Below are 27,523 nucleotides of genomic sequence, written 5' to 3'. Positions count from 1 at the left end.
TTCTCTGGAGTGTTTAAGAGTGGGGATTTGGAGTCAGGCTAACCATCACTTTAGTGGTATGACTTAGAGCAAGTTAATTTTCTGTGCCCCAATTTCCTCCTGTATAAACTGGGGGTAATAATAGTATCTACCTCACAGGATTATGAGAACTAAGTAAGATAATGTGTGCAAAACTTGTAACAACCTGGTAGCTAACTCAGAGGAATACTTAATGAATTTTGGCTATTTTTCTGAGAGGTCCCACAATAAAGAAACCTGTTTAACTTTAATTCAGCTTTTTCTTGTCTTATTTGACCAAGCTAACATTTTTAATTCAAAAAAAATTTTTTTTTAATTTTATAATCTTTATTATCATCCCTAGCAACTAGTGTTTCCTAGTGTAAGCTTCAGAAAAATACTACAGATAAAAATCTTAGGAAGTATTATGGCATACACGGCCAAGGAATTTTTCTGTATTTTTTTTTCTTATCTCTAGGTGGTGCTCTCCAGCTATAGTAGAAATAATGACATTTGTATTGGAGTGTTTAGGCTTTGTCTTTTTTTTAATAATGACTAATACTTGACCATTTTGTTTAAGTGAAATGCCAGACAAGAAAGGGATTTTTCTCCTGACTTAAAAATATTATTGAGGAATTCAGGATGAAACTGTGGGTTAATAGAAGCCTCAATATTTATCGATTCATAAAACCCACTCAAAATTAAGCATATTTTAGCATACTTAGTCAAAAGTATATAAAAGTCTAAATAAAGAAAATAAACTATCTTTGAACAATGATGTAGTAGAAAAAGCCTTGGTCTTAGTACTAGAAGATGTTGTTTTGAGTCTTGACTCTGCCACTTACTAGCAGATAACTTTGGGCAAGTCACATAAATTCTCTGAGTCTTAATCTCCTTATATATAAGGGGAGAAAACTTATATATTATACATCTTATTTTTTTAAACCGAATTTTTTAAATTAGGCAATAGAAAACATTTTAAAGGTTAAACTGTGTCATTACTCTTGTAATATTAATGAGTTTTCATCAGCAAAGGTTATGTTTATAATTTCTTTTATCACCTGGAATTGTTAAACTTGTACACACACACACACTTACTTATACATATATACTAAAGAATGATTGGAAGGCAGTCTGTATATTGGCTAGAAACTCTGAAATCAGGCAGACCTGAGTAAGAACCCCAGTTCTACCAAGTCCTGGTGGTGTGAACCAGAGCTAGTTATTTAAACCTAGACTATGTGTCATCTCTAAAATCAGTCGTGAGGATTAAATGATATAATGCATGTAAAAAACTTAGCACAACGCTTAATAAATATTGGTAATTATTATCATTGCTCATTTAATTTGTGTTAAAAAGTTGACTCTGAACTTGAAAAAGACTCATAACATATTAATAAACAACTACCTATACTTCATATAGTGAAGGACAGTTTGTAATTGTTGCCTTTGTGATTACTGTCCCTGACTATGATCCAATATAAATCTTGTCTTTTCTGTCACGTGAATAATTTCTGCTTGTGTGATTTCTTCTGGTTGTTTTAAAGAAGTTTCATTCTACTTCTTAGTAAAACATGGTAGAAACCAAACTAGGGCCATATTTGGTGGTGGTGAACTGCCTGCTAACTCAATAAAAGTGAGCAGAAAGAGAAGCTGTTCTAGATTGAGCATAAAACATTAGTGGCCTGATAGAATAAAGTCTGCACCTTGATTTCCTAGGAATGTCCTGAAAATGCTCTAGTCAATAGAGTAATTGGGCTGCAATGTAGTGCAAAATGACCACATATTTTTGGCACCATTGTAACATATTTGTTCTATTGTTTCCTGAAGCAAACAATAACATTTCTAAAGGTTTGAAAACAGATTGTGTGTGTGTGTGTATGTGTGAGCGAGAGAGAGAGAGATGGCCTTTAGGTAGTTGTGATTGTGTTTGTTTATTCTTTAAATAAAATAATATATTTGTCCATTAATTTGGCAGGAAGATAATCTGTCAGTTGATTTTTTTTAAGGGAAATGCTCTATAAATAAGAAGAGGAAGATATTAAAGTTATTGTACAATCAAAACATAGAAAACTAGTTACTAGTTATTCAAACAGGTTTAAATTATAAAGTCCTTTCATCTCTGAGGCACTCTTCTAGGTGTTGGGGATGCTATGGTAAGCAGACAAACACAGATTCTGTCCTCATGGAATTTGGTATAGAAGGCGATTATGGACATTGATTAATTCATTTGACAGTTTTTATTGAATACCTACTAGGTGCCACACACTGTTTCTAAGCACTGGGCTTATAGCAGTAAAAACAAAAAAGTCCCTGTCCTAGAGCAATATGTAATAAAAGATAAGTAAAACAAATAGTATGTTCTTACTATTAGTGATAAGTGCTAAAGGAAAAAAATGAAGCAGAAAAAGTCATATGAAATGTTAGAGGAGAAGGTTGAAATTTTAGACAGGGAAGCAAGTGAAGGCCTCTTTGAAATAGTGATTCTTCAGTAAAGATCTCAAGGAAATGAGGAAACTAGCTGTGCTGTTTGTTACTTATTCCTGTAGGGGTAATATGCTTGGGAGCTTGAAGAATAGCAACAAAATCAGTTGTTTAATTAGTACAAGTGAAAAGATTATTCTGAAAGAAAAACCCAGGATCCAATGGGAGTACATATCATAGCTTTCTGTTCCATGGTTCAGAAAAAGTTCCCCGAGGATGTGTCATTTAAGCTGCAACCCAAAGGAGCCAGGCGGAGAGAGTCGAGAAGGTTGGAGTGTCTAAAGTATGAAACATTCTGCTAGTTCACAGAGCTGCTTTTGATTCCTCTTTTTGAAACAGTGATAAACTATAGAAGCAGAAAGAAATGAATATCTTGATTTTTTAAAAATATTTTTTTCAATTACAGTTGGCATATAATATTATATTAGTTTCAGGTGGACACTATATTGATTAGACATGTATATAATTTACAAAATGATCACTCCAATAAATCTAGTACCCATCTAACACTATACTTAGTTGTCATAGTATTAGTGACTATATTCCTAATATCCTGATTTTTAAGTGGTTCAACCTGACTCTTAACCTATGTTAACAATACTTGCAAACACTGGAATAATACTTTATTGCTCAAAAGGCACTTATAATTCTTGTTAACCACATTTAATAGGACATTGAGGCTCTGAGAGGTAGGTTAGAGGTTAAGTGACTTGCCCAAAGCTAATATGTAGCTGAATTGGGAATCAAATGTGAGCATTCTAATCCTAGTCTAGTGCTTAATCCACCATGCTAGTTTTTTCAGACTTGTTTTTTTTCTTTATACTATGGATGGAATAAAATGACAATGTAATATAACAGGGTTAGATTATTTATAAACATTTTATTTTTTAATGCTTTATTTACAGATGTATTTCTTCTAGTTTTGCCTAAGCTTGTCTAAATTTCATTACAAAACTATGAAAAAGCTATTTCACTTTTGCTTGGCATGTGTTATTGCAGAATCTTGTGTTTAGCTTATTTTTTGGAAGGAGAGCTCGTTTAAAATGCTGAATTAAACAGGGACATCTTGAAATAATATTTTAATTTGAGCTCATATATCTGCTCATCAGTTCTCTTTTAAGTGTAGGATGTTTTCTGTTTGTCACAGATATTTGAATGGTGGTACTTCCATAAACATGGCACATCTTTTATTGAACAAGTATCTGTAAGCCATTTGCGACCATTGATGGGAGGAACAGAAAGCAGCATTTCAGAGCCAGGTTCTCCTTCCAGCAACAGAGAAAGTGAAACCAGCAGACAGAATTTGTCAGGTGACTACTTATCTAATGTGTTTTCAGAGCTGTTTAGTTAAGATTGTATTTGGCTGTGGGAGATAGAAAACTCACAACAGAGAAGTTTAGCTTTCATGTAAATATAGGTAATCCATGCAACAGGAAGAAGAAAGATCATCAGAAACCCAGACTACTATTTTGTTAGTCTGCTGTCTCCAAATACAGTTTTTCCTTGTGGTCCAAGACAGTTGCTCTGGCTTCAGCTATCATATCCTCATTCCAATCAGCAGGAAGGAGAATAGGCCAGAAGGACACCCTTTCCCCCTACCCCACCCCACAGTAGTCAAAGACACTTCCCAGAAGTGTTACATACTATTTCAGCTTGCTTCCTACTGGTCAGACCTTCATCACATGGCCACAACTAACTGTAAAGGAAGCTGGAAATTGTAATCATTTTTTCAGTCTACATATGCCTAGCTAATAATCAAAGGGTCCTGTTAGATAAACAAGAGAACAGAGACAATTAGCCATCTCTGCCAAGAGAGCAAAGTTAGGAAAAATGCTTTTTATTCTCAATACGTTTACAAAGACATCGAAATCTCAGTTATTCATTATGGATATTCCATTGTCATACTTTGACTTTTCTTCTATAGTAATACAAAGTATATTATTAATATGCAATTAGGAAAGCAAAATTTTCAAAGCCAAATAGAAATGACAGTTTTGAATTATTCATTTCATTTGGTATAGGTCATAATCATATAGTAATAATACAAATGAATTAATTCCATAGATTGCCATATGTCTCATTTGTTCAATAAACATAATGAACTATAGTTATATAGAGTTTACAGCAGGGGTCCCCAACCTCCTGGCCACAGACCGGTACATGTCTGTGGCCTGTTAGGAACCAGGCCACACAGCAGGAGGTGAACGGCTGGCGAGCTAGTGAAACTTCATCTGTATGTGCAGCTGCTCCCCAGCGCTAACATCACCACCTCAGTTCTACCTCAGATCATCAGGCATTAATTAGATTCTCATAGGAGCACTGGTCCCTGGTGCCAAAAATGTTGGGGACTGCTGGTTTACAGGGTTTAGCAGAAAAATACCTGAGTGTAGTTGCTGGCATTTTTTGGATATGGTCAGGGAAAGTCTCTGAGAAAGTACCATTTAAGCCGAGCCCTGAAGCATGAGTGCATGTTGACCAGGAATAGTAGGGATGGGATTGGCAGCCTTCAAGAGTACAGGAAGGAATAATGGTAATTTTCTTTCTCCTTTTCCTTTCTCTCCCCTTTCATAAAATAATTACAGAACTCCTAACAATGAGATATATTAAGATGAATATGACATAGATCTGTTCTGAAGAATCTCAGAGTCCAGTATATAAATAATTATAACAGTGATGCGTTATATAATCTTATTTTCTGTTGTAAGATTGAGCATACCATTGCATAATGAGAGTGAAGATAACCTTAAGAACATTCCAGCTTGGTAAAGGATATAGACATATTAATAAGTGGTGGCAAAAAATATAAAAATACTTACGTTGAGTATATAGAAGATATTGTGGTAACAGAAAAGAGAGAGTAGTTAGTTATTCTTAGAATTCTTAGAAAGAGGGCCACAAAATGTTTCACAGAAGAAACACTCGAAGTGACCTGAAAGTGAGTCAGAGTTCTTAGGTTCTGCTTTCTCTCTCTGGGTAACTGTATCTTGTTGTATGTTATCTTCCACAGACATATATGCTGGGTGAACCAATGTAAAATTTTTTACTCCCAAGCTCTCTTTTAAGTTCTAGACGCACATTTCTAACTCTTTGCTGGAAATCTCCACCTGTGATGGACCTAAGCACCCTGAACTCTGTTCAAAATGAAATTTCTTAATTATCTTCTTTCAATAAGCCTCCCTGCTATTGAAATCTGGTAATGGTACCTAATTCCCATACCAGAAACTTATGATTTGTTTCAGATTGTATCTCTTTTACTTCCCCTTCCTTCTCCAAACAACTGACCCCCCATCATATTCTATTGATTCTTCTTGAAAATTATTTTGACTCTATCCTACCTTTTTTTATTTCAACATTCATTGCCCTATATCTAGGCCCTCAACATCTCTTATATAGACTGTTGCTATAGTATTCTAACTGGTTACTTCTCCTTTTAGTACATTCTTTTCCTTACTTTGTAGAAAAGTGGTTCTCAAAACTTTTTCGATTCATGAATTCCTTACACTCTTAAAAATGAGGACCGTAAAGAGCTTTTGTTTATATGTTTATTATATCCTCAATACTTATTTTATTAGAAATTAAAGAGAACTTTTAAAAAATATTTCTTAATTATTTTAAAATAGCAATAAACCCATTGCATGTTAACATAATTTTATGGACTGAACCATGTCTGCCCTACAAATTCATATGTTAAAGTCCTAACCCCTCATGTAACTATATTTGGAGATAGCACTTTTAGGAGGTAAGTAAGGTTAAATGAGGTTCTTAGGGTGGGGTCCTAATCTGATATGACTGATAGCTTTATAAGAAAAAGAAAATAGAGATCAATTTCTCTCTCCACCACTTGAGGAGACATGTAAAGACACAGGGAGAAGGCAGCCATCTTCAAGATAAAGAGCTCTCACCAGAACCTGACCATGTTGGCACCCTAATTTCAGACTTTCCAGATCTCAGAGCTGTAAGAAAATAAATTTCTATTGTTTAAGCCACCCAGTCTGTGGTATTTTGTTATGGCAGCCTGAGCTATTTTGAAAAATAATTTTAGTCAGAATACTGTCATTGTTTTACATTTGTTTAAATCTCTTCAATGTCTAGCTTAATAGAAGACAGCTTAGTCTCATATCTGCTTCTACATTGTCTTTTGTGATATATTGTTTTGGTTTAAGTATATAAAGAAAATACGGTTGTACACATACTTGGTTGGAAAAGGGAGGAGTATTTTAATAACTTTTTCAGAAAATTGTGGATATTCTTTTTTGATACTATACCAAAACTTTCTAAGAAGTACTTTCTTAAAGTTTAGTTGCAATGTGTAATCTGAAGTATACCAATGAACTTTTCACTCTCTGTTAGATTAAAATCCATTGGTATATCTTACATTTTGAATGGGTCTTTTACTTATGCATAATTTTGTAACATTGTACATTTGTTATTTAGAACATTTGTTCACTGAGTTATGTATATCTTCTAGATGTTGACACATTTTATTACATGGTTTTAAAAAATCACATTTGTTAATACCACCAATCTCACAGAAGAATATTGGGAAATTGCCAGGCTCACAGTAGCAGATACAGGTTTTTCAAAATTCTAATATTTACCCAAAAGCTCCAATTTTATCATTGGCAGCAATACTGTTTTTTCTTCCGTGAAGTTGGCAGACCCACTTTGTTCATCTTTGAGAAAATGTCTGCCAGGTATTCATGTAATAACTATAAGTTTTCCTCTTGGTGGCTCTTTCAAATAAAAATGATATTCCATGAATTAAAAAAAAAAGGCCAGTTCAACTCAAAAAACAATTATTTATACTGGTGACAATCGTCATACTTGGTATTGCCTTGTTGATTGGGGTAAGGAGCTAACGAATATGGTGATGACTTGTACAATTTGGTGTCACTGCCTTGACTCATGCTAAAGTACTAGCACTTTTACACACCATTGATTTTGCACCATCGGCTCAACTTTGCAGGACTGGAACCAGGGTGAAGCAAGTCAGGTGCCTGGGACACAAAATTTAAGGAAGCTCTCACTCTCAGGGTTGAGGTCAAGTCAACACAGTTAAAAAGGCAAATAATGTCTTAGCATTTATTATGAAAAGATTTGTTACTTTGCAGTTCTATGAATCATACTTTGAGAATTGCTAATCTAAACAAAGATCTGATATTTGTTATTTTTCTGGTGATAAACCTTTGGTAACTTCTGATTGATGAAGGAAAATATCTAAACTCTACGTGGTAGATAAGCTCCTTCATCAATTTCCTCCATCCTATTTTCTAGTCTCGTTTACAGCTTGCCCTCTCGCCACCTGCCCTATGCTCTAGTCTAACTGTGTTGTGTGGTTTTATGATACTTTGCTTCTTTATTGGCAACCTTCTGCTCAACTTTTATAGTGATTCAATATCAGTTCAAATGTCACCTTTCTAAAGCCTTCCCTAATTTCTCCAGAGCAAAATTAGTCACTTCCTGTTTTTCTCTGGGAATAAAACACAGTTTAGGTGGTAGTTTACATAATTCTCATGCTACATTTATTCATTTAAATAAGTTAGTTCCAAATACTGTGCTAGGCTCCAGGAAAATGTAGAAAATTGAACAAAGTTAAGAACTTATATTTAAAAGGGAGAAACTGAAAACCAAACAGATAATCACATTGTAATATATTAAGTGCTATAATTGAATTATGAACCAAATGCTTTGAAGACAGAAATAAGAGAATGACTAGATTTAACAGTATGCCTCATGACAGCAGGGGTGATCCATGTCTTATTTATCTTTGTGCTATCTGTGGTTAAGTACTGTACTTAGCATACAGTGACTGTACAATAAATGTTGATGAAATTAAGATTTAACTGGATTTGATTAACTTGTCTCATTTCTTCCCCTTTTGCCTTTGTTTTTTTTTTTTTTTTAGAATGCAAGGTATGGAGAAACCCTCTAAACCTTTTCAGAGGAGCAGAATATAGGAGGTATTACATTTGCTTTCTGTATGATTATGGCATTGGTTTCAGAGTAAAAGTGTCATGGAAACATTTGTTTTTATAAATATTGCACAGCTCTTCTAGTTGGAGGTACTGATATATAATAAGATAAAATGATTAGTCCAAAGTTTAGTTGGCAGCATCTTGACTTTTATAATCATGAGAAACATTGCTTCAAACCATATGTTCATGATACATAATGAATGTACATTTGGCCCCTGGTTTATGGAAGCCTTTTCAAAGAATTCATGAGATTAAGAAAAAATTACAAATATCAGTGTATTTCTGTGCCTGTGTGCTCAATTTCAAAATTTACTTGAAGATTCACTAGAAAATATAAATCTGAATGTGAATATGACCTTCATTTGTACAACAGTACAGGGTATAGTATTTTTATATTGTGTTTTATATAGCTATTTCCTATCTACTGTACTGTATCCATTTCTCTTCTGGTTTTTATTCTAAATGACAAAACATCTTTTGAAACTTATAATCAAAGATATTTTACTTTTATTTTGAGAAGGGCTATGTTTTACTTGTAGGTAGACTCGGCATGTTTTTTAATCCATTAAATAAGAAACATGCGTCCACTATATATGGGCACTATGTAAAATGATGAGGGATGCAAAATGAGTAAGCAATAATCCGTGTGTTTAAGGACTTGATTGTGTAGGGCAGTCAATTACAGGAAGTGAAAGCTAGGCTTCTATGAGAGATGACATTAGCCTGTATTAAGGAATACATGGAACAAGTCCTTGAACTTCTCACTGTGTTAATTGAAAAGTTTTTAGGTTATTCCATATTATATTATGCAGTGTCCACTTCATAAAGATCTTAAAGAGGAATTTCTATCTTAGTATTGGGAACACTTATGATTCTTTTTGAATGATTAGTTTTGTCTTAATGTAAAAGTCTAAATTGTACTGATAATGGTTGATAATCAAAGCTTAGAGTCATATTGTAGCCAACCCTTACCAAATGTATAGAACTCTGGTATGCATTTCATATGTTAGCTTCATCCAGATTCTATTTTATGGCCCAATTCTTGTTTTTACTTTACTGAATCTTTTAAATTTACTTTTAGTTTAGGTTTTTGATATCGTATATTCTATTTTTTAATTGTTTTAAATCATTTTGAGAATAATTTAGATTGTTAATAAATAAGTTTTTATGGTTTCTGAATGTGTAGCAAAACTGCCAAGTGAACAAGAATTTGCTTTTCCTTTTTTCATCATCATAATTTCTCACGAACTAACTAAAAACTTTAAATAGCAAGGCAACTCATACTGTTAAATAACCTAAAGTCTTTAATTACATATATAAATAACATTTATAATGTGTTTTTAAAGTTTTTTTTTTCAGATTATAAAATGTATGCATGTTCATGGTAGAAAATGAGAAAATAAAAAGATGTATGAAAAAGAAAGTAAAAATCACTTTTTCCTATCACTAATAACTGCTATTAGTATTTCCATTCAGTCTCTCTCCTATATGTGTATATAGAAACAAAACTTGAACATCAAAAATGTGTATGTAGTTTTACCTTCCTTTTTTCTAACACAATGTGTGAATTTCCCACAGAATTTCTTCAACCATGAATTTCTTTAAAAACATAATTTTCAATAGTTGTACTATATTCTGTTACATAGAGGTACCACTTTACTAACTGGTCCCCTGTCTGGGTTACACATTATATTTCACTGTTAACATTTCCACTAGAGGGATATCTTTATATATAAATATTTAGCCACATCTATGATTATTTCCTTAGGGTTGATTTGTAGCACTGGGATTGCTGAATCAAAGGGTGTGAACAGTGTTTTTTCTTTTTTAAATCTTTTCTTCTTTTTGATTATGGAAAATTTCAAAAACAAGTAAAAATGTAGAGAGGATGGTATAATGGAATTACATATACTATCTCTTAGCTAAGTGTGACTATTTTAAGACTCTTGATAGATATTACCTCTCTCTCCTAATTGATCTACCTAATCGATCTACCTAATTGATTTTTGGAAACAGAAATGTAAATGCCAATTTACATTTATACCAGCAGTATAGTCCCCATCCCACCTCACCCTTGACAACATATATTTATTCACCAATTTGATAGGTGAAAAGTAAAAATTAGTTATTTTAATTCGCTATTTGTTAATTACTAATAAGATAGGACAATTTAAAAATGTATTTATTAAGGGTCAAATATGTGGTGACAGAAAGAAATCTAACAATTGGCTGTGAACACACAATGCAATACATATGACTTACTGTTGAAAAAATGTATTTATTAGCTGGCTTGTTAATTTGCTGTTATTATTGTGAGTCTCAGAGAGATATGAAAGTTAAAATTTTTAATTTAGTAAAATCTGAAAAAGTTTCTCTTTGCTTTTATGCTTTGAAAGCCCTTTGCTATCTTGACATCTAGTAAAAACCCACTTGTGTTTTCTTCTAGTTTCTTTGTAGGTTTACTTTTCTTAACTTAATTCTAACCCACTGAGAATTTATTGAGGTATATTTAATAAGGTATATATCTAAGTCAAATTGTTTTATCCCTTCAAATCCAATTTTGAAGCACTGTTTGTTGAATATTCTAGTATTTTCCCTTTTAGTTTTTGATGTTTTATTATACTCTAAGTAGTGTGTATAGGTTATCTCTTATTTTACTGATTACAGTAAGCTTTTAAAACATCCTGAATAGAATTTGTTGCAGAATATTTTAAAGTGTCCGTTGTAGCAGACAGATGCTTTCTCATATTCAATTTACGTATTTTCTTGTGTTTTGGTAAAGATACACTTGGGTGACTGGTAAAGAGCCACTTACATACTATGACATGAATTTGTCAGCTCAGGACCATCAGACCTTTTTCACCTGTGACACAGACTTTTTACGTCCTTCAGACACAGGTATGTGTCATATCTGTTCAAGGGGTAAACAGTGGTCATAGAAATTACTTTAATAGTTGTTTAGAATTATTTATTATAATATACAAAGTTATTGGGCCTGGAGTTGTTTGTATTATTGATAAGAAACCCAGATTAAATTGAAACTAATTATGATTGTAAACGAAGCTGTTATACTACTTTTCTTTCTTACAAAGAATTTAAGGTATTTTATTAAAATGCTAAATTACTTCTTTTATTACTTAAAAAAATCTTTCAGATCAAATACAACAACTGCTTATGCAGAGAACAGTGTACCCAATTTTGGTCTGGGAATTGACACTTGCAATTAAGAGTAAGACAGAGTATAAACATTGGGGCATGGCATGTAGAGAAAAATGGGATATATTTTATTCCAGTTATAAGTTAGAGATGCATGTATAGTGGTGGAAGATCATAGAAATATCTGTTTAGTTCTCAGCTCTTCTCTATAGAAAGAGTATTTGAATTTTTAAAAGTATGGCTTAATGACAGACATCTTTATCAAAACTAGTCTTCTACTTTGAATGCCCTGCCCCTCCTTATGTATCTTTCTACTTTTATTCTTCCTTCTTTTATCCTTGAAGATCCAAATTAAAAGTTACATTCTCTAGGAAGCCTTCTCTGGGATCCTCTGTCAAAGTTAAACACTTGCTTCTTTACAGTTCTATAGTACTTAGTCCAAACCTCAATGAAACAATTTTAGTTAATTTATTTGACCACAAACATTTATTGTATTGCTTTACTGTTTGTCCTTCCTAATAGGGTGTGAAACTTTGGAAAGCAGGTACTATATTTTCATCATTTTGACTCTCTATCATCTAGTACATTGGCTAACTGTATATATTAATATTTATTCTTTGGCGAAAGTATGAATGAATGAGTGGTCTTAGTGTCACAGATGGCGTAAGCAATTTCACTAATAATAGCTAACACTTGTAAAGCACTTATTATTCACCAATCACTGTTCTAAGCAATTTAAATGTTCTAATTTAATCTTCCCAATCACTTTATGAGGTAGGTACTATTTTCAGTCTCATTTTAAAAATAAAGAAATGGTGGCAAAGAGGAATCAAGTAACATGCATAAGTTATCTAATTGTTAAATGATAAAGCTGGGTTTCAAACTCAGTCTGGCTCTTAAGCACTACACCACCACTACCACATTGCCACTGTTACTTACCGCTTTGATAGGCAGAAGAAAGTCACCAATAATAAAGGCCTAAAAAATAGCCAGTTTTCCAGCATTGAAGCGAGTTCATTGTGATATCTCTCTGCTGGATTAAATATATTAAGGATGGTAGCAGGAAACCCACAGATGTTTGGTATGATTACATTAAATGGCTTCATTGCGAATAGGAGAAAAAGGAATTGCTTTATGTTTATATGCTTAATGTTTATATTAATGGCAAACGTGTAGGTGTTGGAGAAATAACAGCAGTAGAAAGTCAGTATTGTAAGTTAACTTTAAGGACTGAGATGACTCTGGAAATTAAAGCTTCACTTCTTTCTCACAGGCGGAATTGCAGATTTGACAGGCTTTTCAGATAATAGCCGTGGCTATCCACTAAAGCTGTGGTCTTAAAAAACATTTTTGTTCACATACCTCCTAAAAGAATTTTGAAAAACTATGTATTCTTTCACACATTTTTAAGTTGATGTCACAAGGTTAAATAATTGCAGAGTGTGATTTTTGACATACAAATATAGACGTTTAAAAATAAAACTAGAATACCCTATATTTAAATGTATCTCAAGGAATCTAATGACTTGATAACCACTGTTATACATGAACAAATACTCCTTAACAGTAGTAAATTTTATATAAGTCCTTTTTCTTCCTGAATTAATATTCATTCAATACCTCCATATAATTTCAATGTAATTATTTTAAGCTTGAGTGTCTTTTGCCACATGTATATGCTTTTCCACAATAAATGCTTTTTTGTATAAATTTTTTAAAATTTTGTTTTCCTTTGACTATAAGGTGCTAAATGGCATCATGTACTTTAATTATATTTTTGTCAAATCCTTGGAGCTATGTATTTTGAGCTTTCAACCTTGGAAAATGTCTTCCATATAACCTAATAGGCTGGGTGAGTTCTCACTGTCAATCCTTTCAACCAAATCAGACTTACTTTCTGACAAAGTCTGACTTCATTTTTCAATTCAAATAAACATGTTAACATGCATACTCATGACAACCATCTCTTCTGAATTCAGATTATAAGATAGAAAGATAGATAAGTCTTGGAGCTTTGCCTAGAGCTTATCACTTGGCCAAAATAAGATTTGACTGATTTTGTTATTAACTTACTAATGCCCCCTTTGTCTTACTGTGAGGGGACCTTCTCTCAGGAGCAATGTATTCTTTGGTAGTAAGGGGAGAGGGATGCTGATAAATGGAACTGATAAATATTGTTATCACTCCCTCCCACTCTACAATATACTTGAATTCAGAGCATCTAATGGCCAGAATACCCTAATTCTAATGCTGAGCTTCATTATTACAAGAAATAAGCGACAGGCAGGAATCCCTATTATAGATTCCTTGATTAAAAATGGCTGCCCCCAAATCTGAACTGGAAATTGTTCCTTTGGCACCTGGAGATTTTTATACCCTGGGACAGTGCACCTTGGAAAGGTTCATGATAATTGAGAAGTAAGCCTTCTTTTTGTAAAGTAGGAGAAGGAAATATGTTCTTTGGGGAGCAGGGAAACAGATGTTGGGTAGGAATGGAAAACCAGCTTGATGCATAGACCAGAGGAACATTCTTCAGGTAGATCACTTAAAGGAAAGAATTATATAAAGTTGAGGCTTTAGAAATTGATTTTCTTAAAACCATGCATTCCATTCTGGTCCTTGCAAAGTTTCATATATTTCTGGAGGTACATATAATCCCAGCTAAAGACTGAACTAAAGAACAAACTTTATCTGTGAATGATAATCCAGAAATGGTCTGTTGGTTCCGTATTGATCTTTTCAGACACTCACATTAAGATAACGATTTTTATCTGTAGTTTCATATTCAGAAAAGACAAATGTGTATAGATGTGTGATGTGACAAATTTCTCGGCCAGCTAGTAGTGTTTTTTTTGATAATTTATCTTCATGATATTTTCTTGCAACATTTTAAAAAAATCAAGATATTTAATATTAAAAGCTAGATTTACACTATTTGTAAGTTGGAAAATATGGCAAAACTGGACCTGCATTTCCACGTGGTAGTGATCAGTTAGACCTGAGCAGTGATTCTCTCCTTTAGATAGTGCATGTGTTTTTAGATCATTTGTTTTCTGCCTTGTCTTTGCAGGCACTTACATTTGTGACTTCTGATCTTGCGTTAAATGCTACTCTCTTTTCTGCTTGTTTAGCATATTAGAATATTATGTAACTTGAAAAATAAATAAATTTGATTGACTTGCTAACTGTTTGTGTTATTTTTTAAGCATATCAAGAGCTCTTAAAGTGGACAGTTGAATACTAAATCCACATTTCACTTTAAATTAGTCCTAAACCTTGTTTTAGAAGGAAATATATATTTTCTTTCTTCTACTAAATTTCTCCCTTCCCCTTTGGCTTAGAACTACATTGGTTATGAGGAATAATCTTGAAAGGCTGGATAGAGCAGTTGAAAACAAAATAAAAAATGCTTAAAGGTGGATTCAATGACCTTACTAGAAATAAAAGACATGCAAATGCAAATGAGATAGTTGTCATGTACTAATGTGTTGGTAAGGAAGTAGAGAAAGAGTCACTTTCTTATACTGCCTGAAGTAATGTAAATTAATGCAATTTTATTGAGAGGAGTTTGGGAATATATATTCAAAATCTTTCAACCAACCATTCTGCTTCTTGGCCAGGTATACAAAGGTAGATATTGAAAGATGGATATCACAGTATTTCTATTTAGTAAAAAATTAGGTGTAACTTAATTGTCCATCAAAAGAGAATTGGTTAAATAAATTATGATATTTAATATACTAGAATACCAAACCATTAAAAATGTTGGTAAAGATTCAGTGTCAGAATTTGACTTGTGAATATCATGTAACTTATAGAAGAAAGCCCATCATCAAAAAATGGCAAGTCTAATATACTTAATTTTATGTTACATTTTAAAGTTTCAGCAAAATATTATTCTTTACCTGGTTATTATCAGGTGGGTTCTGATGAACATCAATTTGTCAAGTTTAGGAAGCATTAGCTATCAGCTAGCTGATGACATGTTTGATATTAGAAATATATTTTTGTTACACAGTAGAATATATTGTCTCATTTTCTAAGCCAAGACTAATATTTTGTTTCCAAAGGAAAACTCAAAATTTATCCACATTATTTTTTCTGGACAGTTGTAGGTTTGGTTCCAAAAGCAACATTCATAGATTCTCTATTTTTCTTATCAAACTTGAAATAGGCCAGATAGTTTCATGAATATACTTTGTTTAATTTTTAAGAAACTTTACTTAGTGTGAAGTTTTCATTTGGTACTCTAAATGAGAGCAAAACTAATATTGTTATTCCAGAGAGATTCTAATTCAGGCTTTTACTGAATCTTAATAGAGATTGATATTTTCCATAAATATACTATACTCTAAATTAATCCCCTCCTTTTTATACAAAATACAAATTCAAATATTCTTCCTGGATCGAATCACTGATTAGACAAAGACTTTAAGTGTTTTATATATTTCTAGTAGTTCCAAAGAACCTTTTCAAAGTGATAAATTAGAATATTTCATATTGATTATAATCTGATATCAGTTTTAGTATGCATTTAATTAACTTGATTAAGTGCCTTATATGTTATTATTCAAATAAACCAGAGAAGCAGTATATTTTTATTATATGTGAAGGTTCCTAAATTTAATGTAAATTTCTTGTAAGGTTAATGTGAGCTAGCACCCCAATTTCTTGTTTCTTATGTTTGAGAACATGTTATTTAAGACTTTGTTTACTCTCCTAGCTTGTTCTTCATACGTTTTGCATAAAATTGTTTATGTTTACCATCTCATCAACTTTTTGAAATATTTTTCCTACAGTTATGCAGAAGGCATGGAGGGAAAGAAATCCTCCAGCTCGAATCAAAGCAGCCTACCAAGCTTTAGAATTAAACAATGAGTAAGTTTGAAATATATGGGAAATAAGTTTGTTTTGAAGGAAACCCAGGCAAATGATTTTGTTTCCCTTTGTCTGTTCATAAGATGCTTGGAGTCATTAGCAGCCCCCTTTCTCTTTTTGTATACTAGAGACAACATTTTCAGTGTTCACTGACATCTGTATTTTCCTTCTGAAATTGTAAACTTAGCTATGCTTTTGAATAGAAATTATGCTAGAAATATTTTTTGAAATGGAGAGTGCTAATCTGATTGGTAATAACATTTGACAGTTAAAGAGTACTAAAATACTTATGCCACATGTTTTACTTTTGTTTTTCATTTAAATCATTCATTTAAAGCATTTGTTCAACCCTGAGAACTTTAGTTGTAATAGGATTGGAGATATGAGAAGGATATTAAAAATAAGTAAAATGTAGCTTTAACTCAATTTTTTTGTATGTTAACAATATTTATTTTTTTTATAGCTCTTTGTATTTTATATTTTGAAAAGACAAAATGTAAAATCATAAGTTAACTTAATATTTAAATGGGACAGCTCAATCAATATTTATCTAAAACTAAATAAATGCCAAGAATAAAAGTATGGCCCCAGCTGGAATTAATCAAGGTATGCTCCCTTAATAATATGAACTTAGCATTGTCCCCTGTTCTTCCTCCCTCTGTCTCACCCCAGATATATTATCCTTATTACTAAGACCTTCCCAAGGTGGAACAAAAATGGCAGTATAGGAAATTCCAAAAGCAGTAAATCAACTTTATTGAAACTCTGGAAATCAATCAAAAGTTTATAGCAATCTGGAGAATGCTTAATCAATTAAAAAAACAGCTGGATTTCTGTAAGAGAATTTTGTGATGTTTTAACTTATATTGGCCTCACTCCCCACTCCTTAGCTTACTACCAGAGGAGGTGGAATGAACCTTATTCTCAAAGAATTGTGGTTGTTTATTTTGACCTGTCTGGTGGCTTCCTGAAGGACCACCTTAAGGGGCTTGCCTTTATTTACATTAATTCAGAACTCTCCCAGCAGTGACACAGCTACACCGTGGGGGTCATTTGTTAAAACATTTAAAGACACATGCATTAGCCCCTGCTGGCTGGGGCAAGGGATAAGAGTTGGGGTAAACACCAGACGAACCTGAAAGCTTAGGAGGAAAAGCCTGGGGAATGAGATATTTGGGGAATAAAGGTTTTGAAAAGCTCATATTCCTGGGAATCTCAAAAGCTTCACTCATGCCCAAGGTTGAGTACATGCTTAGAAAAGACTTAAGAAGGCCCTACGTACTCTCATGTCTGTCTAAGTTTGAGGTTCTACTCAAACAGATACTGAAGGCTAAGGTAGAATTGTAAACTGCCTCACTGAATGTTGAAGGTGTGCCCCAACACACACAGAACTCATCTGCAAAGACTTGTTTTTTATTTTTTATTTTTTGGTTTCCAGGTGTTTTCAGCAATCTTTTATTAAACCACTGGCAGACCACTAAGCTAGAGGAGCAGAGACTTCACTGGTCACACATGATAGAGAATAAAACTTTCCAAAATTAGGTCAGAAAAGTCATTAAAAAATAACTACAAATTAGCAACAACAAATTCTGGGGAGGAGAAGAAATCTGATTTCTAGAGTTTCTAGAAATTTCTAGTTTTTAAGAGAAAGTTACAAGATAAGTAAAGAAACAGAATATGTCTCATACACAGAAAAGAAAAGAAATGAATAGAAATTGTCCTTGCGAAAGCCCACACTTTGGACTTTCTAGACAAAGTCTTTAAATCAATTATTTTAAATATGCTCAGAGGTAAAAGAAGCCATGTGCAAATAACTAAAGGAAACCAGGAGATGTCTCACCATTAGAAAATATCAATGAAGATATAGAAAAATAATTAAAAGGAACTAAATAGATATTCTAGAGTTGAAAAGTATGGCTGAAATTAAAAAAAAAAAAATTCTTGTTGAGGTTCAGCAGCAGATTTGAACAGGCAGAAGAAAGAATCAGCAAACTGGATTTTGATCAATTGAAATGACCCAGCCTGAGGAGCAGAAAAAAAAAAATAAAGGAATGAAGAAAAAAGAACAGATCCTAAAAGACTCATAGGACACTATTAAGCACATCAACTTATGCATAAAGGAGTCCCAGAAAGAGAGGAGAGAACAGAGTGAATATTTGAAGAAATAATGGCTGAAAAGAGCCTCTGAATGATGAAAGACATGGGTCTGTATATCCAAGAAGCTCAATAAACCCCAAATATGATATGTTCAAAGACATCTATAATAAGACATTATAATCAAGCTTTCAAAAGCCAAAGACCAAAAGAGATTCCTGAAAGCAGCAAGAGAGAAACAACTCATCAGGTATAGAGAGCCTCAATAAGATTAATAGCTGATTTCTCATCAGAAACTATAGAAGCCAGAAGGCAGTGGGATGAAGATGTTCTGAAAGAAAACTGTCAGTTAAGGATTTTATAATCCAGCAAGCCTATCCTTCAAAAAGGAAGGAGAAATTAAGACATTCTCAGATAGACAAAAACTGAGAGAGTTCATTTGCAGTAGACCTGTCCTACAAGAGATGCTAAAAGGAGTCCTTCAAGCTGAAACAAAAGGATACTAGACAGTCTTTACTCCACACAAAGCAGTGAGGAATGCCAGCAAAGGTGATTACATAGGCAAATATAAAAGTCATTAGTAATGTATTTTTGGTTTGCAATTCTTTTTTTCCTGTATGATTTAAAAGGCAACTATGTAACACAAGAATTATAAATCCATGTTGTTGATGGACATACAATTTCTAAAGATGTAATTTGTGACAACAACATAAAGAGTAGGGGAAGAGCTATATAGGAGCAGAGTTTTATATACTATTGAAACTAAGTTGTATTAATTTAAACTAGATTGTTAACTATTAACCACCAAGAAATAACTAAAATATATGGTAAAAGAAATAAGGGAATCAAAATAGTATACTAGAAAACATAAAAGAAAGCAATAATGCAGGAAATAAGGGCAAAAAAGATAGGACATATAGAAAACAAAGGAAAATGGCAGAAACAAGTCCTTTTCACAAATTATTTAAATGTAAGCATGCCAAAACTTAGAAGATACAGCAAAAGCAGTGTTCAGAGGAACATTTATAGCTGTACATCTACATTAGTAAAGAAGAAAGACCTGATATCAATAACTTTTTATACCTTAACGAAGTAAAAAAATGAAGAGCCAGCTAAGCTCCAAGCAGAGGAAGGGAGAAGTAAAGATTAGAGTGAGATAAACAAAATAGGGAATAGAAAAACAGAGGGAATCACTGAAGCCAAAGGTTGATTTTTTAAAAATATCATCAAAATTGACAAACTTTCAGCTAGACTGACCAATTAAAAAAGAAAAAAGACTCAGAATACTAAAATCAAGAATGAAATCGAGTATATTATTGCTGACCTTACAGAAATTAAAAAGATTAAAATAGAATGCTATGATCAAGTGTTTGTCAACAAATTAAATAACGTAGATGAAATGGACAAATTCCTGGAAATGCACAAACTACCAATACTGACTCAAGAAAGAATAGAAAATCTGAATAGACCTATAATAAGTGAAGAGATTGAATCAGTAATTTAAAAACTTTCGAAGAAAGCCCTGAACTTGATTACTTCACTAGTGAATTCTACCAAACACTTAAAGAATTATCAACAGTTCCCTACAAACTCTTCAAAGAAATAGGAGAGGAAGTAACTCTTTCTAACTCATTCTATGAGTCCAGTACTACCCTCATAGCAAAACCAAAGATATCACAAGATATGAAAAGTGCAGACTAATATCTGTTATGAATATATATGCAAAAATCCTCAACACAATACTAGCAAAGCAAATCCCGTAGCATATTAGAAAGATTATATACCATGGCTCAGCGGGATTTGTCTCAGGAAAGCACAGGTGGTGGTACATGAAAATCATCAGTCAGAGTATGACACCACATTAATAGAACAAAGGACAAGAACAACACAGTCATCTTTATTGATGTGTAAAATGTATTTGACAATATCCAACACCATTTTATAATAATAATAATAATAATAATAATAATAATAATAATAAAAAAAACCAAGGAATGAAAGGAAACTTCCTCAAACTGGTAAAGGAAATTCAAAAAATACACAGCTGACTATATTCTTAATAACGAAAGACTGAAAGCTTTCTAAGATCAAGAAAGGTGAAGGATTGAAGAAGAACAAATTAGTAGAGTGCAGCATAGGGAATATAATCAATAGTATTGTAATGGCTCTGTGTAGAACCAGATGGATGATAGAGAAATTGGGGCAGGGAGAATCGTTTCATGAACTATATAAATGTCTAACCAATGTACTTTATACCTGAAACTAACTAACTAAATAAAATAAGGCAAGGATGTTTGCTCTTGCTACTTCTTTTTAACATTGTATTGCAGGTGCTAGCCAGTGCAGTTAGGCAAGATGAATGGGAAAATGGCTTCCCAATTGGAAAAGAAGAAATAAAACTATATTCACAGATGACATTATCTTACATGGGCAAAATCTTACAGAATTCTCACACACAAAACAAAGCTAATAAATGAGTTCAACAAAGTTGCAGGAGACAAGATCAACATATAAAAACCAGCTGTATTTCTATACACTAGCAACGAACTATCTGAAAAGGAAGTTAAGGAAACAATTCCATTTACAATAGCATCAAAAATATTAAAATTCTTAAGAATAAACTTAACCAAAGAGGTATAAGACTTGTACACTGAAGACTACAAAGTATTACTGAAAGAAGGTAAGGAAAACCTAAATAATGGAAAGACATCTTGTGTTCATGGATTGGAAGACTTAATATTGTTAAGATGGCAACACTCCTCAAGTTGACCTATAAATTTAATGCAATCTCTATCAAAATTTCAATTGTCAGTTTTGCAGAAGGATAAACTGATCCTAAATTTCAGTTGCCATTTTCACAGGACAAGTTGATCCTAAAATTCATATGGAATTGCAAGAGGCCTCAAAGAGCCAAAACAGTCTGAAAAAGAAGAACAAAGTTAGACTTTCTTGATTCAAAACTTACTATGAAGCTACAGTAATTAAGTCATAATCATAAGGATAGCCATTTAGATTAAGCAAATTGAGCGTCCAAAAATAAGCTCATACATATATGGTCAATTGATTTTTGATGAGAGTGCCAAGATCATTCAATAGGAGAAAGAATAGTTTTTCAACGAATGTTTCTGAGCCACTAGATAATGTAAGAGCTAAAACTATTAGAAAAAAACTTATGGGCAAATTTTTGTGACCGTGGCTTTGGCAGTGGTTTCCTAGGTATAACATTAAAAGCACAAGCAATGAAAGAAAAGTTAGGTAAATTAGACTTCAGAATTAAAAGCTTTTATACATCAAAGGATACTATCAAGAAAGTGAAAAGGCAACCCACAGAATGAGAGAAAATATTTGCAAGCCATATATTTGATAAAGGTCTAGTATCTAGAATATATCAGGAACTCTTGCAATTCAGTAACAACAACAACAACAAAATTAAAAATTAAAAATGAGCAAAGGACTTGAATATACATTTCCTCAAAAAAGATATGCAAATGACCAATAAGCACATGAAAAGATGCTCAGTATCATTTATCATAGGGAAATGAAAACCACAATGAGATACCCCTTTACAAGATGGGTAAAAGCAAACAAAACTCTCCAGAAAATTACTAGTGTTGTGAAAATGTGGAGAAGTTGGAACCCTTATAGATTGAAGGTGGGAATGTAAAATGGTACAGCCACTGTGGAAAACAGTTTGGCAGTTCCACTTCTAGGCATATATTGAAGAGTACTGAAGGCAGGTGTTCAAAAACACTTTTATACATATGTTTATAATGGTATTATAGTAGCCAAAAATTGGAACCAACCCAAATGTCCATCACCTTACAAATGGATAAATAGAATGTGGTATATCTGTGCAATGGAATGTTATTCACTCATAATAATGAATTACCACTACATGCTACATGAATGAACCTTGTAAATGTTATTAAAAGTCCCTGAATTATATACTTTAAAATGGTTAATTTTGTGATGTGAATTTTACCTCAATTAAAAAAAAATTCCCAATAGTAAGAATCATTGGTTATTCATAAAATTTATTTCTTGTATTAACATCTCCATTTTAAATACTTTCGAACAAACACAAGGAAGCTTTTAAGGGAAAACAACCTCTTTATTATGTAGCTATACTGTAATTTAAAATTATGTTTATGTTTTGATTCTACTGCATCAGTTTATATCCATCCAGATCTTTTAAAGGTGCTTTTATTATTTTGTTATTTTAAAGCATTTGAATTGGACTTAAAATAGCAGAGAGCCTAGTGTTTAAAGCAGCAGTATATCTAATGCTTCAGAGAAATCCAGTGTAACATGATGAAGAAATCTCTGTTGATTACTGAAATTATTGTATACTTCAAATTAGAGAATTATTTGAAGGATGCCAAAATGTTATGATTTGCATTTTCTACAGTGGAAAGACCCTTCTTGTCCCCAGTTGTCTGATTGCTATCTTGTCATCACTTTTGTTTCATGCCTGGCCTTGTATTTTTACCAATAATTTCTCTCCTGTTGCTTAAACACTGTTCAATAGAAATATAATGCAAACTATATATGTAACGAAATTTTGTGGTAGCCACATTTAAAGACTAAAAAGAAATAGGTGAAGTTAATTTGAATAATATATCTTATTTAGCTGTATTTAACATATTTTAACAGCAATATTTTTAAAAATCTAATAAGTATTTTACATTCTTCTAAGTCTTCAAAATTCAGTGTACATTTTACACCGAACATACACTGATCAGTGTGCATTTCGCACTTCTCAGTTTAGACTAGACACGTTTCAAGTGCTCAATAACTACATGTGGCTAATGGCTACAATACTGGACAATCCAGGTTTGGATAATCAGAACTAGGACATCATCTCCAGAAGGGATATACTAGTTATTTCTGGGAATAAAAAAACTTTTTGTTTATCTTTTTTGCCCCCAAACAAGTTAGTTTATCTTATTAGACAGTTTTTGACTTAAAAGAGACAAAGAGAAATCTATGTTTTAGTGGGGTGAAGAAAAGGATACTTGAAGTAAGCATGGATGTGACAAGTGAGAGTAAAATTGTAGGAGGAAAGACTAGAATTTGGGCTAAGGGAAGTTGTTACGGTACTGTTTTGGGTAAGTCCAAGAGAGGCTGGGGCAGCACGCAGAGGGACTACTCTGGGCTGCAGAAAAGATCTAGTTCTGGACCATGCTTCTGAGTCAAATGTTAAAGGTGCCTAGTTGGTCATGGAACTTTCTTCTCACTCGCCACCCTCTCTTTTACCTTCAGTAGCCTTTAGGTGGATATTACAAAGTACATAGTGACTAAGAGCAGGCATGACTACTAGAGTGTATAGTCCTTTGAACTGCTTTTCAGATAACTTTTTATGTATCTCCTTTCCCCACCCCCTTGCACAAAAGGAAAATACAGGACAAAGGACACACCAATATGCCCCTAATAATTTAAAATAGAGAATGAATTTCTTCTTTGAGAGATAGAAAGTTAAGGAAATGTGTTGGGAAGCCAAGGGACATACCTGAGAGAAAATACTTGCTTTACCATTTTACTTAAAATTGCCTTGCTTGCTTTCTTCATAGCTGTGCCACTGCATATGTTCTACTGGCTGAGGAAGAAGCAACAACTATTGTAGATGCTGAAAGGTTATTTAAACAGGCACTCAAGGCAGGAGAAACAATTTATAGGCGGTCACAGCAGTGCCAGCACCAAAGTCCTCAGCATGAAGCTCAACTGAGTAAGCAAATTTGAACTAATTTTTACCCATCTTTTAGTTGCTGGAATTGGCTCTTTTATGTTTAAAACACAAAATAATAATTTAAAAAACCTTAATACTTCAATGTTAGCTACTTTTCATAAGAGATAACTAACTAATCTATTCATAATATCTACAAGCCAGCAAGACAGAAATATGTATTAGCTATAGAGTGCTTGTGGAAGGTAACAGATCTGCCCTGGTTATTGAGAGATGTGCTGCTCTAAGACTATAGTAATTTATTTTATGTGAGAATTGGGCTGGTCATTGGAGAAACAACTCAAAAAGATTCAGGAGAGCCTTCTAGTAGTGATAAGCAGCTATTACCTTTACCCTCACCCTTACCCCCAAGCAATAGTAGAGGGACATTTGGTTTGCTCTTCAGACTGTATCTCCATATAGTGCCTGGGAGCAGCCCCCTTAGCACAAAAATCAGCCTTATAATTAGCATTGATTCTTTCTTTAGTTGATTTTTCTCTGATGTGTTTGAGATCTTTAGGGGCATAACAACTGAAATCCTTTCTTTCTACTCTTAGAGATACTGTCCCAGTTATGATTGAGACACTTTTACCAAAGATGTTAGAATCTGTAGTACTGCTGCTTCCTGCTGTTTTTTATGGTCAGAGGGTTTTAGTTTCGTGGTTTTGGCAGATTGTGGGCAATAAATTGAAATCTGTTTACATAATGCATTATCTGCTATCAGTTAAGTTCTAAATCTTTTGTTCATGGAAATTGAAATTTGGGTAATGTTTTCTCTCTAAACTAAATATTGATGTATACAGCATGTTTCATTAATGCATGTTATAATACACAACTGTGGGAATACATAATTTTGAAACCAATGAAACTACATCTATAGAAAAGTTATGCCATTTGTCTTTGTATCATCTCAAATATGTCTATTAGATAATTACAGAAATATTTGTTAGCCCTTTCTAATAGTCTAATAGTTTATTAGTTACTAGCTATGAGCAAAAGTGTACACTAGCCATGGAAATTTTGTTTTGAGCATCTTTTGTTTGGCAGTTAAAACAATGGAGAATATTAAAATAATAGATCTTTTATGCTGAAACTTACTGTTAATGTTATTTCTTCCTACTAATGCATATATTTCTTTTATGTTAATATTAAAATGCATTTGTTAAGTGTACATGGATTACTTTATACATACTGTACTCAGATTACTTATTGTTAGAGGGAAAAGTAATGTAAAATATGTATATGTATTAATCTTTTAATATAAAAACTTCAAACATATATACAAATAGAGTGGTATGATGAACCCCCTAAATGTTCATCTCCCAAATTCAACAATCATTAATATTATTCCATTCTGACACAATTTCATTTCAATTGCCCTTCTGGAATAAGCAAATGAAGTTAATGGATAATATGTTAATGAAATAGCAAGTCATAATACAAAAGTGATAGTTGTGTCTTTTTTTTTTAAAATAGGAAGAGATACCAATGTACTGGTGTATATTAAAAGAAGATTGGCAATGTGTGCAAGAAAATTAGGAAGAATAAGAGAAGCAGTAAAAATAATGAGAGATGTAAGTACATTGGATGACTGTTTATAGTCTTCAAAATTCTGAAAATGTGGTTTAAGTTTCCAGTTATTTTAATGCAGAATAACTGTTTTTAATTGGTAGTTTTTATGAATATACATACATTTCTTAAGGGTTGAGTCTTTACAGTTTTAAGAAACAAAAGAATTTCTGCTTAAATGAATCTGATTCAGTTCTATTGAGTTCCTTTGCTATAATTTTAACCTTTTTTTCCTTTTAATATACAGTTGATGAAAGAATTTCCTCCTCTTACCATGTTGAACATCCATGAAAATCTCCTAGAATCACTTTTAGAATTACAGGCCTATGCAGATGTTCAGGCAGTCCTAGCAAAATATGATGGTGAGTGATATTTGTCTTAGTAGATAGCATGGTTAACATTTTTTTTCAATTATGTAATTATAAATGTGAACCTATTGCGGTATTTCTCTGATTTTCTCTTTCCATTTGTACTAGTCAGTATTTATAATCCATGGATACAAGTTACTATTAAGTTACTATTAGTATCTTTTTTATCAGGACTTTAGGTAGCAAAAGCCTGCAAGAAGGAACTTTTCTTCTTTCAGGATTTATTTGTTTATTGAGCACCTAATATGAGTGAAGCACTCGGCGTACAATGGTGAACAGGAAGACATGAACTTAACTCTTGTAGGATTTATAGTTTAGTGGAACATAGACAAAATAATAGTAGTTACATTGAAGTATAGTGTGTTATGTGAGATAATTGGAAAAGTATGGGTTGCTATTCATGTAGGATGGTACCTCATTTGTTTTGGAGTGTCAGGGAACTTAACAGAAGTTGCTTAGCAGTATGTATAAGAGTAATTCAGAATATTTTGTCGGGAAAACAAAAGATAATGCTGTTAAATAGAAACTATTTTGGTAAGTTGGAATTCAAAGATGTATATATAATTGCATAAATGTAAGAGTACATTAAGTTAAATACAAATACTGTTTTTTCTTAAATGCATAATTATTTATTGCCATGACAGATTGGCCCAAAATGAAAGCTGTATTCAGAGTGAGATTTGCCCCTTAAACTGGAGTGATAATTTTAATGAAATGTTTGTGCAAAATAAAGTTCAAGAAGTATAAAATGTCTTTCTTCCAAGATTAATAAGAGTGATTAAATGATGAATAAGATTTTATGGCCAAAAAAAAAAAAGAATTCAGAATAAAATTTTTGCCGTGCTTTTTAGTTACAAAGTATAATTTTTCTTATCTGATCCTCCTAATAATCTTGTGAGGTGGTGAGACAAATACTTTTACTATCTCCAGTTAGTATATAAGGAAACTGCAGTTGAAGAAGGTTTAACAATTGGGTAAGGTTTCTAGCCGGTAAGAGGCAGGCCTGAACTTAAATCCAGGTATTCCATTTATTTGTTTACTAGTCTTCCAGTAGTAAGAAGTCAATATACTGGCTGTTTTTATTATTATACTATAACTGCTAATTTACCACAAAGGGAGTTAAGAGAATTTTTAAGCATAGCCTTTCTCCTCAGTCTGAGTGAGGCGTTAGCTTTTAAGCCCATACTGAAAACATCCTAAGTAGCATAATGTTTCTGATCATATCTCTCACTATAACAGAACACAGAAGTCACTTATTCACACTTGTCCAGTTGTAAGTT

General features: G+C 32.7%; 1 protein-coding gene and 1 long non-coding RNA gene across 2 annotated transcripts in view; both read left to right on the top strand.

Annotated features, from left to right (window-relative positions):
• ST7L (suppression of tumorigenicity 7 like) overlaps positions 1 to 27,523 on the top strand; it is a 126,480-nt gene that overhangs the window by 2,695 nt on the left and 96,262 nt on the right. Inside the window, 7 exon segments of the mRNA XM_039841204.1 lie at positions 3,629 to 3,791; positions 8,387 to 8,441; positions 11,239 to 11,354; positions 16,412 to 16,490; positions 24,155 to 24,309; positions 25,783 to 25,880; positions 26,123 to 26,237. Of these exon segments, the coding sequence (XP_039697138.1) occupies positions 3,629 to 3,791; positions 8,387 to 8,441; positions 11,239 to 11,354; positions 16,412 to 16,490; positions 24,155 to 24,309; positions 25,783 to 25,880; positions 26,123 to 26,237 (781 nt within the window).
• On the top strand, positions 11,363 to 16,063 carry LOC120585040 (uncharacterized). The gene is made up of 2 exons (XR_005648200.1): positions 11,363 to 12,156; positions 12,886 to 16,063. It is a non-coding gene; the product is annotated as an uncharacterized LOC120585040 (long non-coding RNA).

Source organism: Pteropus medius, unplaced genomic scaffold (genome assembly GCF_902729225.1).
Source record: "Pteropus medius unplaced genomic scaffold, Ma_sr-lr_union100, whole genome shotgun sequence".
NCBI classification, from domain to species: Eukaryota; Metazoa; Chordata; class Mammalia; order Chiroptera; family Pteropodidae; genus Pteropus; species Pteropus medius.
Note: the sequence above shows the minus strand (reverse complement) of the source record. Positions and strands in the feature narration are given on the sequence as shown.